This window comes from Cuculus canorus, chromosome 1 (assembly GCF_017976375.1).
Source record: "Cuculus canorus isolate bCucCan1 chromosome 1, bCucCan1.pri, whole genome shotgun sequence".
In the NCBI taxonomy this organism is placed as follows: Eukaryota; Metazoa; Chordata; class Aves; order Cuculiformes; family Cuculidae; genus Cuculus; species Cuculus canorus.
Genome location: NC_071401.1, coordinates 206,573,024 through 206,592,944, shown reverse-complemented (window position 1 = coordinate 206,592,944; position 19,921 = coordinate 206,573,024). Strand labels below are relative to the sequence as shown.

Here is a 19,921-nt window from a genome sequence, read left to right as displayed (position 1 = left end):
GGGCAATGGGTATAAATGGGAGAGGGGCAGATTAAGACTAGACATAAGGAGGAATCTCTTCACCATGAGAGTGCTGAGGCCCTGGAACAGGTTGCCCAGGGAAGTTGTGGCTGCCCCATCCCTGGAGGTGTTAAAGGCCAGGTTGGATGAGGCCTTGGGCAGCCTGATCCAGTGGGAACTGGATGTTCTTTGAGGTCCCTTCCAACTCAAACTATTCCATGATTCTGTGATTCTAAGAGTAAGAAACATCTGTTTGTACTCTTTATAGGAAAATAGAATCCTAGAATCATTAAGGTTGGAAAAGACCTCTGAGATCATCAAGTCCAACCATGAACCCAATACCACCACCCCTACTGTAAAATACTGTAAAAGAGATTAAGTAATCTAAAACTTCATGGTTATTTGCAACAAAAGAAATGATTAATAATCTGAATGCACGAGCAGATTTCCTTTAACGAAGTGACCACTGTCCTTAGGTCATGCCCACATGGTCCTGGAGGAGGAGAATCCAACGCAGGCTGGTGCTGACGTGCACCTGGCAGAGCTGTGAATGAAGGGAAGCCCTAAGGGAGGAGAAAGATAAGGGTATAATTGTGTCATCTTAAATCCACTTTGCTATGTGCTGGTGTTTTCTTAGGCTGCACCTGCAACAGGAAAAAGGCTGGAGAAATTCCCAGCTCTCTACAAACATGCTCTGAGTGTCTGCTTAAAGCACAGGGTTTCTGTGAAGGAACACATTGTACTACTGATACCAAAAATACCGGCAAAATAAACTTTCTAAGACACATCTTGGAGTTTTAGAAAGCAAGCATCCTTTATCAAGCCTAGGCAACACGAGGGAGCAAACAGGAGCTGGCTACAGAATATATTTCCCACTTCCATGCATATGGATAAATTTTCCCAGAAATCTTATGCATATTCTATTACTTTCTGAGGTCTAATTTCAATGTTATTACGGACTTCACAACCGTCAAAACTCTTGCTAATTTGGAGCTGGCTCCAGCTCTCTGCTTGACCGTGCCTTTAAGACAAGGAAAGACTCCAAAAAGAGATGAAGAGACCTCTGTTCAGCACAGAGCGTGTCCAGAGAAGAGCAACGAAACTGGTGAAGGGGCTGGAGAACAAGTCTTGCGATGAGCGGCTGAGGAAACTGGGTTTGTTTAGCCTGGAGAAGAGGAGGCTGAGGGGAGAACTCATCACTGCCTACAACTACCTGAAAGGAGGTTGTAGAGAGGAGGGTGCTGGCCTCTTCTCCCAAGTGACAGGGGAGAGGACAAGGGGGAATGGCCTCAAGCTGTGCCAGGGGAGGTTCAGACTGGATATCAGGAAAAATTTTTTCACAGAAAAGTCATTGGGCACCGGCAGAGGCTGCCCGGGGAGGTGGTGAGGTCCCGATCCCTGGAGGTGTTTAAAAGACGAGTAGACGAGGTGCTCAGGGCCATGGTTTAGTGGCTGATAGGAATGGTTGGAGTCGATGATCCAAGAGGTCTTTTCCAACTTGGTGATTCTACGATTGTATACTGACCACAAGATGTTATCACCTTCAAAGAATGAACATTGTCTGGATAAACACTATCTGAAAGAAAACATGCTATCAGAGGAACATTCTGTCTAACTTTCAAAGAAGACAATTACTTAGAAGAAACTTAACTCTATATAGCTTAATTAAAAAATAATCCACTTTTTGTAATAATAACTATGTCTTGTATCACTATGCAACTTGGAAATAGCAGGGATCCGGAGAGCTGGTGTAGAAGTCGCAGAGAAACCTGCTAGTAACAGCCGTCAGAGGGCCTGGGGTTTCTCCTGTTACTGCAGAAGGCTGCAAATGCAGAGGGATGAATATGGGGAAGCTCCCACCCTGCTGGAGATTTTCCTGATTGTTAGCGTAGAACAGAATTACAGAATCATAGAATCAGAGAATAGTTTGGGTTGGAAGAGACCTTAAAGATCATGTAGTTCCAACTCCCCTGCCATGAGCAGGGACACTTCTCATTAGATCAGGCCCCATCCAACCTGGCCTTGAACACCTCCAGGAATGGGGCAGCCACAACCTTCCCGGGCAACCTGTGCCAGTGTCTCACCACTCTCATGGTGAAGAAATTCCTCCTTATGTCTAATCTAAATCTGCCCCTCTCCAGTTTATACCCATTGCCCCTCATCCTATCACCACAAGCCTTTGTGAATAGCCCCTCTCCAGCTTTCTTGTAGCCCCTTCAGGTACTGGAAGGTTGCTGTAAGATCTCCTCGGAGCCTTCTCTTCTCCAGGCTGAACAACCCCAACTCTCTTAGCCTGTCCTCATAGCAGAGGTGCTCCAGCCCTCTGATCATCTTTGTAGCCTCCTCTGGACACGTTCCAACAGTTCCATTTCTCTCTTATGTTGAAGATTCCAGAACTGGACACAATACTCCAGATGAGGTTACACAAGAGAGGAATAGAGGGGCAGAATCGCTTCCCTCGCCCTGCTGGGCACGCTGCTTTGGATGCAGCCCAGGACACAGTTGGACCTCTGGGCTGTCAGTGCACACAGCCAGCTCATATTGAGCTTCTCATCAATCACCCAAGTCTCCTCAAGGCTGCTCTCAATCACATCATCCCCCGCCCTTTATCGAAACTGCAGATTGCCCCGACCCAGGTGTAGGACCTTGCACTTGGCCTTGTTGAACCTCATGAGGTTTGCACAGGCCCACTTGAGCACCTTTTTTTCTCAGCCGTTTCCAGCCGTTTCAGTGAGGAACATGGTTTGGTGTATTTACAGCATCAAACTGGAGCTCCTGTTCAAAGTGCTAGAGGAGGCGGGCAACGGTGTGCTTTAAAATGACAGCAAAATTCTTTCCTGAATTACATTTGCACTTATTTCTGCTTAAACCAAGCATGATGGAAAGCCACAAAGGACCGAGGCCAGAAGCCCATTCAGGCTGGTGCTCATACCACAAGTCTGGGCTACCTCGAGCATCACCTCCTATTATATCACGGCTGCAAAGCTGCTCCATTTCCATACCTCAACAATCTTTTCCTCAAATCCTTCAAACCCCAGCTCATCTGTGATGCTTGCAATCAAGTGGCCGGTAGATGATGGATAGCAAGTTCAAGGGCTGCTGACAATAACTAATGTGTATTTCTTTTAAAGCTACATATTGACTTCACCAGAGCTCTGCCAATGTACACAATATGGCTCAGGATATGTCACGGCAGAACAAACTGGTGGTCCATCAAATCTCATTCCCTGCCTCTGACACCCATTTATATTTGATGCTTCAGAAAAAAAGAGAAGCAACAAAAATGCACCTTGCCAATACGACACATAAAGGAAAAACGTCTTCCCAGGCTAGGAGTGGAGAGCTGGCAGCCTGAAGAAAGGGGTTTGCTGCCTTTGATTTTCCATGTGAAGTCAGGGACATCATAAAATTATCCCTCCTTTTAAAAAATCCAGCTGCTTTCCCAGTTTCTGATGCTATTTGAAAAAGTAGGAGGAAAATCTGCTATTTGAAAAAGTAGGAGGAAAATCTGCTATTTGCAGTGGCTAATAAATGTGCAGGAGCCTGTTAGGCTATTAAAGCATCATTGTGCAAGTTTCTAAGAACAAATCTCACCAGAAAATGCATTTTTTCCTAGTCTCTAACACGTAAGATCTGCCTAGGAAATTCCACTTCCACTGTCCTGTCTCTGTCTCACATTTGGCCATCTATGGTGGTGGGATCTGGCACTTCTGGACTGACCTTTGATGTTACAGCAGGCATGCAGATCTGTCTCAGGTGCAATACTATGGACTCTGAAGACAATCTTAACCTACAGGTGCTGACTGATGAGAAGCTCGACGTGAGCCGGCAATGTGTGCTCACAGCCCAGAAGGCCAACTGTACCCTGGCTGCATCCAAAGAAGCGTGGCCAGCAGAGCGAGGGAGGGGATTCTGCCCCTCTCCTCTGCTCTCATGAGACCCCGTCTGGAGTCCCTTGTCCAGTTCTGGAATCCCCAACAGAAGAAGGACAGGAAGCTGCAAAGATGATGTGAGGGCTGGAGCACCTCTACTATGAGGACAGGCTGAGAGAGTTGAGGCTGTTCAGCCTGGAGAAGAGAAGGCTCTGAGGAGACCTTAGAGCAGTTTCCAGTACCTGAAGGGGCCTACAGAAAGCTGGGGAGGGATCTTTTTATAAGGGCCTGGAGATACAGAACATAGAGAAATGGTTTAAAATTGGAGGAGGTAAGATTTAGACTAAACATTAGGAAGAACTTCTTCATAGAATCATAGAATCACTACGTTGGAAAAGACCTCATAGATCATTAAGTCCAACTATTCCCATCTGCCATTAAACCATGTCCCTGAGCACCTCGTCATGATAAGGGTGGTGAAGCACTGGCACCGGTTGCCCAGAGAAGTCATGAATCTCCCATCCCTAGAGGATCTGACGCCCCTCTGGATGGGGCTCTGAGCCATATGATCCAGTGGCAGGTGACCCTGCCCATGTCAAAGGGGTTGGAAGTGTATCATCTTTAAGGACCCTTCCAACCCAAACCACTCCATGATTCTATTCTATGATTTTACAGCCTCCTGAGCTCACCCGCAATACCCGAATTCGGGGCTTTTACCTGACTTCCAAATGCAGGACCAGCAGGCAGCGGTCGGCCATCTCTTGAAAAGATCTGGCCAGCTCACTCAGGGTTTGCAGGATATGTTCAGACGCCGGAAGGTGTTCCATACTGGCATGGCTGTCCTGGCCTGGAGACATGGCTGGCAAGAGAAGAGAGTATACATTTGTGACATAATTCATCAATACCACTCAGCTTTATCAACACAGCACCTTGTCTGCTTCCATCCTAAGCATGTGTGTGTTCTCTCCCACCTTTGGCTGAGCAATAACATCTATAATTTGGGAGTGTATGAGGCAACAAACTGCTTCTGCAATTGATTAAACTCCAAAGTGAATCTGAGAGGTTTAATCAACCACCAGAGTACATTTGCTTGGGAAGATATTGCTCTGTGATGAGTATTTCTGTAGCTGCAGAACCCAGGAACATTTATCTTGCTCTGCTCGGAGTGAGAAATATGCTGCTCAGGAGACAAAGAACAGGACCGACATGAAGGATGGTCCTTTTGTGGTCACCATAGGCCTCCCCTGTAATCTCAAGCGAGTTTATGCCTGCCCTCATCCCTTCAGAGGCATAGAATCATAGACTCATAGAAGGTTTTGAGTTGGAAAAGACCTTAAGGATCATCCAGTTCCACTCCCTGTGCCATGGGCAAGGACACCTCCCACTGGATCAGGTTGCTCATAGCCTCATCCAACCAGGTCCCAGAAAGCATCTGGGAAGCCTTCTTCATTCTCATTAATAAAACACAGCTCTTTGACAGTTAAGGCAATTAAAAAGCAGATAATAGGTATAAGTTGGCCATGGACCAACTGACTCCCTCCCACTGAGATCTCTGTAAAAAACCACCTTGAGTTTATCCCACCCATGAGAGCATCATCTCTCTTGGAGAGGTTTCAATGCAGTGATATCTCTGCAGCCTTCATCCCTATATTTTATCACAGTGCCTGAACCCCAAACCTTCTCCCCTGCAACACAAATTGCTGCCACTCCAACTAAAGAAGTAGCTTCCCTAACGAGAGTAACAGACTGTTATGATATATTCCACCCTAATTAGAGGAAGTATTTCCCAAATATGTGTCCAACTCCTTGTTTGAGTAGCACTTCAGAAATGACTTCCTCCACAGGGTGATTAGCAATGTTTGAAATCAGGCAGCCCCAGTTAGGCAACTTCCACTTGAATTAAATGCTGGGATTTTGAGGGATCTCCTAGATCATCACGTCCAGTATAAGCTTCTGTGCCACGTTAAAATTGTTTAGATTTCTACCCTCACTGGCCCCATCAAAACTGCACTTCTCTAACAGCGAAGTTGAAGTTTGGGATCCGATTTCCAGCCTAAACTTATTCACTGATGTTTTACTCTGGTTCTTTATATGCCATCTTTGTCTTATGAAGTCCTCTGTCCTTGGCATCCCTCTTCATAGAATCGTTTAGGTTGCAAAAGATCTCTAAGATCATCAAGTCCAACCAATAACCCAGCTCCACTGTGTCTACTGAACCGTGTCCTGAAGGGCCACATCTACATGTTTTTTTAATAACTGCAGAGAAGGAGACTTCACCATTGCCCTGGGCAGCCTCACCCTATGCTTCACCACTCTTTTGATAAAGAAATGTTTTCTATTATCAAATCTAAACCTCCTTTGGTGCAACTTGAGGCCATTTCCTCCCACCCTCTCACTTGTTCTTCAGTGAAGTCCAACCATAAACCTAACACTGCCAACTCCACCACTAAACCGTATTGCTAAGCACCACATCCACAGGGCTTTAAATTTTTCCAGTGATGGTGACTTCACCACTTTCTTGGACAGCCTCTTCTGGTGCTTCACAAAAGCGACTCTCTGTACGCTTTCTGGTTTTGATGAATTTGTCTTGAACACAGGTAACCAGAGCTGTATCTCAGCTGTAACTGGAGCGACCAGGAACAGAGCTTTCCCATCTCCCTGGAAGCACTCTTTTGCTCTGCCATATCTGCTTTCTTTTTTTCATGGTTGCTTCATATTTTCAGCTCACAGTTGTTCTGTGATCAACCTGAATAATGAGAGAACCATTAGGTTGGAAAAGACCTCTTAGATCATTGAATCCAACCATTCCCATCTGCCACTAAACCATGGCCCTGAGAACCTCATCTACCCGTCTTTTAAATACTTCCAGGGATGGGGACTCAACCACCTCCCTGGGCAGCCTCTGCCAGGGCCCGATGACCCTTTCCGTGAAAATTTTTTTTTCCTGATATCCAATCTAAACCTCCCCTTGTGCAACTTGAGGCCATTCCTCCTTGTTCTGTCCTCTGTCATTTGGGAGAAGAGGCCACCACCCACCTCTCTACAACCTCCTTTCAGGGAGTTGTAGAGAACAATAAGGTCTCCTCACAGCCTCCTCTTCTCCAGGCTAAACAACCCCAGGTCCCTCAGCCGCTCCTTGTAAGACTTGTTCTCCAGCCCCCTCACCAGCTTCGTTGCTCTTCTCTGGACACGCTCCAGAGCCTCAACATCCTTCTTGTGATGAGGGGCCCAGAACTGAACACAGGATTTGAGGTGCGGCCTCACCAGCGCCGAGTAAAGGGGCAGAATAACTTCCCCGGACCTGCTGACCACGCTGTTTCTGAGACAAGCCAAGATGCCATTGGCCTTCTTGGCCACCTGGGCCACTGCTGGCTCATGTTCAACCAACACCCCCAGGTCCTTCTCCTCCAGGCAGCTTTCCAGCCACTCTTCCCCCAGTCTGTAGCTTCACAGGGTTGTAGTGCCCCAAGTGCAGGACCCGACATTTGGCCTTGTTAAACCTCATGTGCTCTTAAGGAAACATCTCCTTCCCTTTATTCTTGCACTTATGTTCATTACGTGATAAACACTTAGTAACACATCCATGCAACTCTGCACAGAAAGGATCTGTACATCACTAAGGACCTTTTGACAAGAAATTTTAATTTTGATAGACATTAAGAAAACATCACTTGCTGGTATCTGTACAGACAAAGACCTACTTTGAAAGAGGAATCTACATCGAGCTTTGGATTCACTCCAAAATTTTCAATTTTTTGAAATGTATTTCAAAATACATTTTCAGCTCTAGTCTGAAAAGGAAATAAAAATCTATAAAATGAGGAGAGGAAAAGCCTCAATATATTTTGTGCAAAACAAATCCAATCAGAGGTAAACATACAAAACTATACAATTGAAGAAGTGCAACAAAGTGAAAAGATCGCACACAGAATAGAGCCGGATTGTGTATCTAAATGTACTGTGAATTGCAACAGAGAAAAGCGTCCATGGATGAAGCTGTGTAAAGCTGGAGAAGTGGGGCTGGGTGAACCTCATGAGGTTCAACAAGGCCAAGTGCAAGGTCCTACACCTGGGTCGGAGCAATCCACGGTTTCAATACAGGCTGGGGGACGATGTGATTGAGAGCAGCCCTGAGGAGAAGGACTTGGGGTTCTGGTTGATGAGAAGTTCACCATGAGCCGGCAACGTGCGCTCACAGCCCAGAAGGCCAACCGTGTCCTGGGCTGCATCATGAGAAGTGTGGACAGCAGGTCGCAGGAGGAGATTCTGCCCCTTTACTCCACTCTTGCAGTACCTCACCAGGAGTCCTGTGTCCCGTTCTGGAATTCCCAACACAAGAAGGAAATGGAAGTGTTGGAATGGGTCCAGAGGAGGCCACAAAGATTACCAGAAGACTGGAGCGCCTCTGCTATGGGGCCAGGCTGAGAGAGCTGGAATTGCTCAGCCTGGAGGAGATAAGGCTCCAAGAAGACTTTTCAGTCTAGTGGATCTTCCAGTACCTGAAGGGGCTACAAGAAAGTTGGAGAGGGACTGTTTACAAGGATTTGCAGTGATAGACCATGAGGAATGGGTATAAATTGGAAGACGGAAGATTTAAACTAGACATTAGGAAGAAATCCTTCATGATGAGAGTGGTGAGGCCCTGGAACAGGTTGTCCCAGGGAAGCTGTACACGCCCCATCCCTGGAGGTGTTCAAGGCCAGGTTGAATGGGGCTCTGAGTAGCCCCGTCCAGTGGGAGTTCTCCTTGCCCAGGGTCCAACCCAAACCATTCTCTGATTCTGTGATTCTATGAAAACTCAGCTCCTGGAAACACCCTCCTTCAGCAGCTCCTGCAATCACAGCAATATTTTTGAAGCTTTTTGTTTCTTTTTAACTGAGGAACATGGTAGAGAAATTCAAAGCCCAACAAATACTGCTGAAAATTAACTGATCTGGAGTCTAAAGGAGAAATAAATATGGAAATGATTGAGACAATCCAACCAGGGTGAATGGAAATAACAAGGATGCCACATCCCTAGCACATCCCAACACTTCTTTAAGCTTCTCTCTCTGCTCACTGAGGTCTCGGCCACAAGGAAAATGAAATGATCAGCGAGGGGGTGATGGGCTTATTTACACAGCCTCTAATTTCCAGATAACGATGTTAAGAGATGATTCTCAGAAGGCGCTTTGGAAGAGCTGTTTGTCCAGCTGTCACTCACCTTTCAGCTATGAGACCTTCAAGTGACATCTGTTTCCCTGGAGGGTGTTAGAACTTTTGGATCATGCAGAATCAGGTCTGCAGGTGCTTATTTGGTTAACAGTAGAAAGCAGGAAACCTGATGTTTATTATAGGGCAAAAAACCCATCAATTTTTAGGCAAAAATCCTACATTTTGAGACATTTCGATCACCCTCTCTCCCGGAGAAGGATTTGCTCCAAGAATCATCTCTCTTTAGCAGTGCCAAGGCTGCAGCCTCGGGTTCGATTGTGTCAGCTCGCTTCAGCAATGCCTCCCTGCAAGTAGTGGAGATGGATGGACCCGTCATCCAAAACGCAAGCGTCAGCTAATTTCTGCATCGGAGAGACACATGCACATTTTTCTGCTCTCCAGAATTCATTTACAGCAATTTAAGTGAAGCTGTAATTATATTTGTCAGTGGAGATAAGAGGAGGAGGGGGACGGGGACAATCTGCTTCTTATTTAAAGCGAGAGCACTGAGGTCCTTCTGGGTGTTCAGAGCCACCACGGTGCGGAGGAGGGTCTGGGGCTGACTTAGGGCCCGCATACCAATTTCTCCCACGCAAGATAAGGACACTGAAGTGTACTTCTGCTTTTTGAGAATAAAAGAAGCCTTTCAGAGCCCATTAATTCCCTTTTCTACTTCTCTGGACACCCAGAAAAGACCATTTCATGGCTGCACCAGAAAAATCCCAGTTGTAGCAGCATAAAATAATCAAAGCCTAAAATATTAAAAGGTCTTAAGGAAAAAGGGCAAGTTGGAGCTGGCTTTGGACATGGTGAGTTCTTTGGGCAGACATGAGCAAAGGGCGACCCCAAATTGCATGGACATTCAACCCACCAAAGCATACTCTGAACTCTTTGCTTAAGGAGGGACATTCCTCCAGCTGCAGTGCTGGAAAAGCAAAAGAACAGATGAGCGGCCATCCACTTCTTCCCCTTCTCCTCCTTCATAAGTACCTTGGCTCGCTTATACTATGTTGAACAGAAGCCCTCTTGGTCAACAAAATGTCCAGTGGTTGGATCTGCAGTGGCCAACACCTTGCTCCAGTTCCCCTATTATTTTGCAGCCTAAGGAGATGAATTTAATTTCTGGGGAGAGGCTCTCTATCAGGGAGTGCAGGGATAGGAAAAGGGGTAACAGTTTTAGGTTGAAAGAAGGAAGATATAGATGAGATATTAGGAAGAAATGTTTTCCTGTGATGGTGGGAAGGACTCAGGTCGCCCAGAAAAGTCATGGAGCCCCCTCCCTGGAGGTGTTCAAGACCAGGTTGGATGGGGCTTTCAGCAACCTGGTCCAGTGGAAGGTGTCCCTGCCCATGACAGAGGGATTGGAGCTGGATGGACTTTAAGGTCCAACCCAAACCATTCCATGATTCTATGAACTTCCTGTACCGCCAGCTAACAGTTACGGTTTTGTTTGGGATTTCTTCTAGCTTGCCTTAAGCACAGTCAAGATATCTCACTCTATGGAGAAGGAATGTTTCATTCCAGCAAACCCGAGGAAAATAAACTTAACACATTCATTGTCACCAATGATTTCAATCATTTTGCAATTCAGTGCGACGCTGGTGCCTCTTGACAGATTGTGCCTTGTAAATCGATGGGTGTAAATTACCAGACCACTGGAATATTAAACAAAACCTGCCGCGTTGCTCATGAACGAACCTCTGTAACCAATCGAGGTCTACAATAGTGCATTCTGCTTGAGCAGAGTCACTGTTAACAGATTTGAGTGATTTAATAGCATAAGGAGAAAAATCAATCTAAGGTTATATGTCCTGCTCCGGCTCCGGTGCAACCTGAAACTGAGAAATAAACCTCCAGCACGCTCAAACTTTACAGAGTACGACATGCATTTGCTTTACAGAGGAAAGGGGAGAGGCTCACAGAGAAAATTCACAAATCTGTTGGGGAAAATAGCTCTTATTTGGAAAAGAGATGTGGTCTGAAATGCTTGTTGTGCTCCACGAGTAATAAAATTATATTTTAATTCCTTACTCCCTTCCTCTCCAGAAGAGAAAACTCCAAATTAATTGCAAATATACACAAAGAAAGGAAATTTGTCCTGGGTTAACGGAGGGTAAGGGTTTTACACTCAAACAGGGGAGATTTAGATAAGATATGAGGAAGAAATCTGATCCAGTGGGAGGTGTCCCTGCCCATGTCAGGGGTATTGGAACTGGATGATCTTTAAAGTCCCTTCCAACCCAAACCAGTCTATCATTCTGTCTAGGACTGTGCCTTTGGATCCTTGGGGCTAACTCTTCTCTCTGCTGGAGATCTCATGTACCACTTTCTCTCCTCATGTTTTTGTTCCCAATGTGTAAAATCTGGAGAATATGTTTTTATCCATGTCTTCTGTTCATATGGCTTTTAACATCATGAGGTGATGATGCCACTGGGAGACAAAATTGCTACTCTAACACCAACAAGAGAGAAGAATATCTGGTTATTTTAAGGAAAGGAAAACACTGGGTGAAGCTGGGAGGAATTAGAGATGTGATTATCCAGGTTTTCTTAAAGGAGATGGAATACATCAGAACAGTGTGCACATTCATTGGGCACTGGCAGAGGCTGCCCAGGGAGGTGGTGGAGTCCCCATCCCTGGAGGTATTTAAAAGACGGATAGATGAAGTGCTCAGGGACATGGTTTAGTGGCAGATAGGAATGGTTGGACCTGATGATCCAAGAGGTCTTTTCCAACCTGATGATTCTATGATTAGACACAACACCAAGAACACATTTCAGCAAGATCTCTGAAGGAAGACATATGCCAGGAGACCTCTGTCTTCTGAAGCTGAAAAGCAGGAGGAAACTAACATTTTTTTTTAATACATCACCAATAAAAAAGAGGGCCACAAGGTTGGTGAAGAGTTTAGAGGGGAAACCATATGAGGAACAGCTGAAGTCACTTGGTCTGTTCAGCCTGGAGAAGAAGAGGCTGAGGGAAGACCTCATCACAGTTTACAGCTTCCTCACAAGGGAAGGAGCAGGAGCAGGCACTGAGCTCTTCTCTCTGGTGACCAGTGATAGAACCCAAGGGAATGGCAGGAAGATGCACCAGGAGAGGTGGATATTAGGAAAAGGTTCTTCACCCAGAGGGTGGTGGAGCACTGGAACAGCTTCCACGGGGAGCAGTCACAGCACCAAACCTGCTGATATTCCAGGAGCTTTTGGACAACCTCTCAGACACATGGTGTGAATGTTGAGGTTGCCCTCTGCAGGGACAGGAGCTGAACTTGATGATGCTTGTGGGTCCAACTCAGGACATTCTATCATTCTATGACCTCGCTTTCTTTTAAGCCACGATCTGTCAATCTGGGCCAGAGCTGGATAAAAGAAAGCTTCTGCTGTGGTCATGCCGGTGAGCAAGGGCTTTGTGGGAGTGACAGGAACACTGCTGAGATGCCCATAGCCTGACTGAACGGTGACACAAGTGGCAAGGGACATCACCTCCATGTAGCAGTATGGAGCTGGCTATGTTGACCCATGGCAACTGGGAGATTCGTTAGAACTTGCTGGAGATTAAAAAGCCTAAACAACCAAAGAAAGCCAGACAAAGCAAATCAACTCAAATGATTTACTCTTGGTGGAAATAAATACCAGGACTCTGCTTTCAAGAGAGTTTTCTTTTCATGGTTACACATCTTTCCTCCCACTATGATCTCTTATCGCTCTCGAGATGCTGTCTCGATCTAATTTAGAGTGTGAGCTCTCTGAGGAGCAGGGGCCTTACCTTTTTATTCTTTTCAAAGTAGTCTGTACACCTGTGGTGCTCAAGAAATAATGAACAACAACAACTATATGCAATACATATGGCCACTTGGATCGGTTTCTGGCTGCAGGAGTATTATGTGATGCTCTAAGGCATAGATCACTCACTGCCTACCTCTAAATTGGTCTGTTTGGGGATCTCAGAGCTGTAGCTTTATAGAAAAGGAATGGAACGAGTTACAAAATCTGGAACTGGATTTTGATTCTCCCAAAGTTCAGGAGATTCATTTCAGAGCTACAAAAGTTCAGGAACCAAACCTAGATTTTGGGTTTGACATCCTCCCCCTTCCTTTAAAGAAGTGTGAACTTCTGGGCCACTTAGACTACAGAATTATGGAATGGTTTGGGTTGGAAGGGTCCTTCAAGCCCATCCAGTTCCAACCCCCGTGCCATAGGCAGGGACACCTCCCACTGGATCAGGTTGCTCAAAGCCGCATCCAACCTGGCTTTGAACACCTCCAGGGATGGGGCAGTCACAACTTCTATGGGCAACCTGGGCCAGGACCCCACCACCCTCAAAGGAAAATATTTCTTCCTAATGTTTAATCTAGATGTCTTCTCTTTCAGCTTAAAACCTTTCCCCTTCATCCCATCCTTGCACTCCCTGATCAAGATCCCCTCCTCAGCTTTTATGTAGGACGCCTTTAGGTACTGGAAGGATAAGGCTGAATACTTAAAATTATGGCTTAACAATACGGCTGAATACTAAAGAGTTTTAGGTAGATATTGCTGCATTGCTCACTTTACCTGAATTATTGTCTTTATAGATTTTAAATATAGAGAAAAATAATCATTATGAGCAATAACATCTCCCAAGACTTCCAAGGTCATAGAACAGTCTGCACTGGGGGGACCTTTAAAGGTCAACTGGTCCAACCTTCTATGTATCTTCATAGAACCATAGAAGAGTTTGGGTTGGAAGGGACCTTAAAGATCAAGTAGTTCCAACCCCCTGCCATGGGCAGAGACACCTCCCACTGGATCAGGTTGCTCAAAGCTTCATCCAACCTGGCCTTGAACACCTCCAGGGATGGGACAGCCACAGCTTCCCTGAGCAACCTGTTCCAGTGCCTCACCACTATCATAATGAAGAAATTCTTCCTTATGTCCAATCTAAATCTGCCCCTCTCCAGTTTATGACCATCGCCCCTCATCCTGTCACTGCAAGCCTTTGTGTATCTGGCATCTAACACCTTGATTTTTGATGCCAGCTGTATTTTTCACATCGGCTCCAAACCGAAAGGCTCCATAGCCCACGCGGCTGGCATGGATGGTAGCTCTGTACACCAGAGCTTTAATCTTCACTTCCACAATGATGGGTAAGATTGACTTTTTACTCCAAGATGAGCTTGTCTCTACGCATGCTTGCTTCTACAGACACTTGTAGGTACAGACAAGCATGGGAGGCCATGAGCAGAGGCTACAAGAGCCAGCATCTACCTAAGCCAAGCATTGAGTCTCCCATAAATGACTGCAACCACCCTCCTTCACCCTGACCCCTGCAAAGTTCTGAGATAGGGAGAATGTTTACCATGCACAGCTGCCCATATTGACTGATCAACACCACAGAGAACGGAGATTCTTGTTAAAACAAAATAAATACCAAGAAAGGACATACTTTAAGAGGTCAAGACTTATCAAACAAGAGATAGGAGGATGGAATTACCTACATACTCAGCACTGGTCTGGCTCACCTTTTACGGGGATCAATGGCAAAACCACTCACTGGTGCTGGATGGGCAAAGTTATGTCAACACTTAAAGGACAAGCAGAAATAAAGAGAAAGCAAGCTCCGGGAGAGTTTCTCAATAATGTTACTCATAGCAAACTCTTACTAACGAAACCTGTTCTCTAGTAAAGGGATTCTGGACTGAATGGAAAGATATCTGTGTTGGAGCAATCCCAAGTACAATTACAGTCTGGGATGAGAATCTATTGAGAGCAGCACTGAAGAGAAGGACTTAGGGGTACTGGTGGATGAGAAGCTCTACATGAGCTGGCAATGTGTGCTTGGCAGCCCAGAAAGCCAACCACATCCTGGGCTGCCTCTAAAGGAATGTGACCAGCAGGGTGAGGAAGGGGATTCAGCCTCTCTGCTCTGCTCTGGTGAGATCCCACCTGGTGTCCTGTCTACAGTTCTGGAATCCTGAGCACAGAATGGAAATGGATCTGTTAGAGTGAGTCCAGAGAAGGCTCTGAAGATAATCCGAGAGCTGGAGCACCTCCCATAGGAGGACAGGCTGAGACAGTTGGGGTTGTTCAATCTGGAGAAGAGAAGGCTCCGGGGAGACCTTTCAGCAGCCTCACGGTACTGAAAGGGGCTGCAGGAAAGTTGAAGAGGGGATCTTTTAGCAGGGACTCCAGGGACAGGATGGGGGGGAATGATTTGAAGCTGAAACCGAGGAGATTTAGATTAGATATTAGGAAGAATGTTTTTCCTGTGAAGGTGGTGAGACCCTGGCACAGGTTGCCCAGAGAAATTGTGGCTGCTCCATCCCTGAAAGCATTCAAGGCCAGGTTGGACGAGGCTTTGAGCAACCTGATCCAGCGGAAGACGCCCCTACTCATGGCACAGGTGTTGGAACTGGATAATCTTTAAGGCCCTTCCAACCAAAACCATCCCGTGATTCTATGACTTGATAACACTTAAGGATGGCATTTTCCCTTGCAAATCTCCTTGAGGTTCGCATGAGGAAGGAGAAAGAAGGACAACTTATGCCCCAAACCTATGAAAAACAAGACAAAACTGAAGGCTGGCACTGAGATCTTCCTTCCATGCCTCTCTCCATGTTAAAATTCAAGTGTGGGAGAGGGGACAAGGCAGCGTGCTGGAAAAAAGCAACGCGACCTCATTTGCGATAAGTGGTGATAAGCAGGCTGGGCTGCAGTCCCCATCAGTTCAGTAAACACTAATGATGAGGAGAGCACAGGCTGTCACCAGTGATAAAGAACAGGCTAAACACTCTATTAGTTTTTCATTTTGTGAATTAATGCTTTTTATGGCATGTGTACACTTGCTAGTTAATGAATTGTCTCGTTAGAGCTGCCTGTGGAGCTCCTCTGCTGGCAGGCATAAATTTCACAAGGAAATTAGCACTTTTAAAAAGGCAATAACTTCTTGAAAAGTGGTTTGTTTTCCATTACTTTCTGCAAATATGCAGCCTCGGGAAAGGGATTATCGGGATGGGGGGCGGTGGGTGAATAAAGGTGTCTCTGAGCTAGACTGGCAAGGTAAAAAGTGTGGTGGGAGGTCCTAGCACCATTGCAGGATAACCTGCTACGAAGGTTTGATTGCTCAATGCTGTTCTTTAAGCCTCAAAAAGGCTTGAAAGAAAACACCAAAACTCTTGATTAATTTCCAAAACTCTGAAGAGCAGTTTTTTCTCACTGAAAGAAGTGAAATTATCACAGAATCATGGAAAGAGTTGGAAGAGACGTTACCGATCATCCAGTTTCAACCCTCCTACCATGGGTAGGGACACATACCACTGGACTAGGTTGCTCATAGCGCCATCCAGCCTGGCGTTGAATACCTCCAGGGACGGGGCATTTATGACTTCTCTGGGCAACCTGTGCCAGTGCCTCACCATCTCTATCAGCTTAAAACCATTTCCCTGCATCCTATCCCTGCGTACCCTGATAAAGAGCCCCTCCTCAGCTTTCCTGTAGGCTCCCTTTAAGCACTGGAAGGCTCTTATAAGATCTCCCTGGAGCCTTCTCTTCTCTAGGCTGAACAACCTCAACTCTCTCAGCCTGTCCTCCTACAGGATGTGCTCCAGCCCTCAGATCATCTTCCTGGCCTGTTCTGGACTTGCTCTAACAAATCCATGTCCTTTTGTGCTAAGGATCCCAGAATTGAACGCAGGACTTCAAGTGAGGTCTCACCAGAGCAGAGTAGAAGAGTGGAATGCCCTCCCTCCCCTGCTGGTCCCACTGCTTTGGATGCAGCCCAGGACATGGTTGGTCTTCTGGGCTGCGAGCGCACATTGCCAGCTCATATTGGGCTTCTCATCCACCAGTACCCCCAAGTCCTTCTCCTCAGGGCTGTTATCAAAAAAGGTGTAGGTGGTGCAAAGAGCAGTAAAGCTATTGAGGTGAAAACTTTCCATAAGGAAGGATATCTTTGAAAAGTCCGGGGTTTGCCGTTCCAGTGCTCCTCAACTACAAACACGTCTTCCGTGTTATATTTTTCTCTTCTCAGCAATTTATAAAACAACTTTCCCCTTCCTATTCCTCTCAGAAATATAATTTCTTGGGCTGAATTCTATTAGCTTAGAAACAATTTGATTTAGAAAGCTTAGTAAAAACCCATTCATCTGCTTTTGAGTTACAGAAAGAAGTTTTTGCCTGCTCAGTGTTTCCCACTCATCTTTGTCCTTGGCTAGGAAAAACCACCCACGTGCTTCGCCTTATCTTCATTAAAGACAGGGCAAAAGCAAAGACAAGGTGAAGGCAATAGAAAAACTTAGAATTGGAGAATCATAGAATCATTAAACTTGGAAAAGATCTTTAAGATCATCAAGGAGACCATATAGCAGCCTTCTAGTACTGAAAGGGGCCCTCCAGGAAAGCTGACATGGGGCTCTTCGTCTGAGGCTGAAAGAGGGAAGATTTAGATTAGACATTAGGAAGAAATGTTTTCCTGTGAGGGTGGTGAGGGCCTGGCCTAGGTTGCCCAGAGAAGTCATGGTTGCCCCATCCCTGGAGGTGTTCAAGGTCAGGTTGGATGGCACTTTGAGACTCCTGATCCAGTGGGAGGTGTCCCTGCCCATGGCAGGGGGGTGGAACTGGATGGGCTTTGACGTCCCTTCCAACCCAAACCATTCTATGATGTCCAACCATCAGCCAACACCACCGTGACTAGTAAACCATGTTCCAAAGTGCCACAGCTACATGTTGTTTGAACACCTCCAGGGATGGGGCTTCCATCACTTCCCTGGACAGCCTGTTCCAATGCTTGACTTCCATCAATCTACACAGCATCAAAAATTCATCCCCAAACTAGTACCTTTACTGATTCATCACTGGTTTCAACAGGCAGAAAATGATCTTTCACAAATTATGAACATCTGAGAACGAATGAGCAAAATTGAGTGGAAGGAAAACAGAAAACCTTAAGGCCAGCTGTTTCTCATGACCTCAGAGCCAATGGAGATGAATTTAGCTCAACTGTTAATAAAGAATACTTCACAGCATTCAAAATAGACATAGAATCATAGAATGCTTTGAGTTGGAAGGGACCTTTAAAGGTCATACAGTTCAACCCTCCTGCAGGAGTTGTGACACCTTTAACTAGATCAGGTTACTCAGAGCCCCATTCAACCTGAACCTGAATGTTTCCGGGGATGAAGTCTCAACCACCACCCTAGGCGACCCGTGCCAGTGTTTCACCATCCTCGCTGTTAAAAATGTCTTCCTCATATCCAGACTAAGTCTCCCATTCCTTAGTTTAAAACCATTACTCCTTGTGCAGTAACAACAGGCTTTGCTAAAAAGTCCCTTCCCAGCTTTCCTGTAGGCCCCTTTAAGGACTGGAAGCTGATCTAAGGTCTCCCTGGAGCCTTCTCTTCTCCAGGCTGAACAACCCCAACTCTCACAGCCTGTCCTCATAGCAGAGGTGCTCCAGCCCTCGTATCATCTTCGTGGCCTCCTCTGGATCGTTCCAACAGTTCCATATCCTTCTTATGTTGGAGATTCCAGAACTGGACACAGAACTCCAGGTGGGTCTCACGAGAGCAGAATAGATGGGGAGAATTCCCTCCCTCGCCCTGCTGGCCATGCTTCTTCTGATGCAGCCCAGGACATGGTTGGCCTTCTGTGCTACAAGTGCACATTGTTGGCTCACGTCCAGCTTTTTGTCCATCAGTACACCAAAACCATCGAATTAATGACATTTCTATGGTATCTGACTCAGCGGATGCCAGCTCTGCTGTTAACTCACTGACGAGCATCGAGCAGGAACGCTGGGCATTTGTGAAGATTACAGAAAAATTCGCATCAATGTGTGAATCGAGGGGAACAACAGACAGTGCTGCGTCGACTTAATGGAAGTTTCTCCACACCACTGTTAAGATGTGTCCTCTGTGAATTGAATTGATTAATTTTTTGGCAGCTAAAAGAATAAGGAAGATGAGTTTTGGCCATGCAGTTGGATTAATAAAAAAACCCCAAAGCTATAAAGAGCTGTCAACCAGCACGAGGCTTCCTCGGAACCAGCAAAGAAAAGAGCAATGATTGGTATTAGGGCACTCATAAAGCTGCATAACTGAGCCTTGAACTAAAAACTGAAGGATCAAGACATTCTCCCCCTCTACTCCATGCTTGTGAGACCTCATCTGGAGTCCTGTGTTGAGTTCTGGAATTCCCAACACAGGAAGGATATGGAACTGTTGGAATGGGTCCAGAGGAGGCCATGAAGATGACACGAGGGCTGGAGCACCTCTGCTATGAGGACAGGCTGAGAGAGTTGGGGTTGTTCAGCCTGGAGAAAAGAAGGTTGTGGAGGGAGACCTAAGAGCAGCCTTCCAGTACCTGAAGGGGCTCCAAGAAAGCTGGGGAGGGACTTTTTTTTCAAGGATCTGGTGTGATAGGACAAGGGGGAATGGCTTTAAACTGGAAAGGGGAAGATTTAGATTAGACATTAGGAACAAATTCTTCACCATGAGGGTGGTGAGGCCCTGGCCCAGATTGCCCAGAGGAATCATGGATGCCCCATCCCTGGAGGTGTTCAAGACCAGATTGGATGGGGCTTTGAGAAGCCTGGTCTGGTGGGAGGTGTCCCTGTCCATGGCAGAGGAGATGAAACTGGATACTCTTTAATGTTCCTTCCAACCCAAACCATTCTACGAGTCTATGATTCTATAATTTCTCTAAGGGACTGGCCAACTGGGCCAGAAAAGGGGGTGATGCTCCAAACCATCAATGATTCCACATAACTTCTCTCGCAAACACAAGCGTAAATTTAACTTTTTCCTTTCTGTTTTGGTCTGAGCTAAAGTAGAATCAGTTACCAAAGGGAATGGCACGAAGATGTGTCAGGGGAGGTTTAG

The 19,921-nt window shown here is 46.1% G+C and overlaps 1 protein-coding gene across 1 annotated transcript in view; it reads right to left on the bottom strand.

The window, feature by feature from the left end:
* EXOC4 (exocyst complex component 4) overlaps positions 1–19,921 on the bottom strand; it is a 479,192-nt gene that overhangs the window by 48,159 nt on the left and 411,112 nt on the right. Inside the window, exon 15 of the mRNA XM_054084687.1 lies at positions 4,590–4,731. Within this exon, the coding sequence (XP_053940662.1) occupies positions 4,590–4,731 (142 nt within the window). The remainder of the gene's footprint in view (positions 1–4,589; positions 4,732–19,921) is intronic.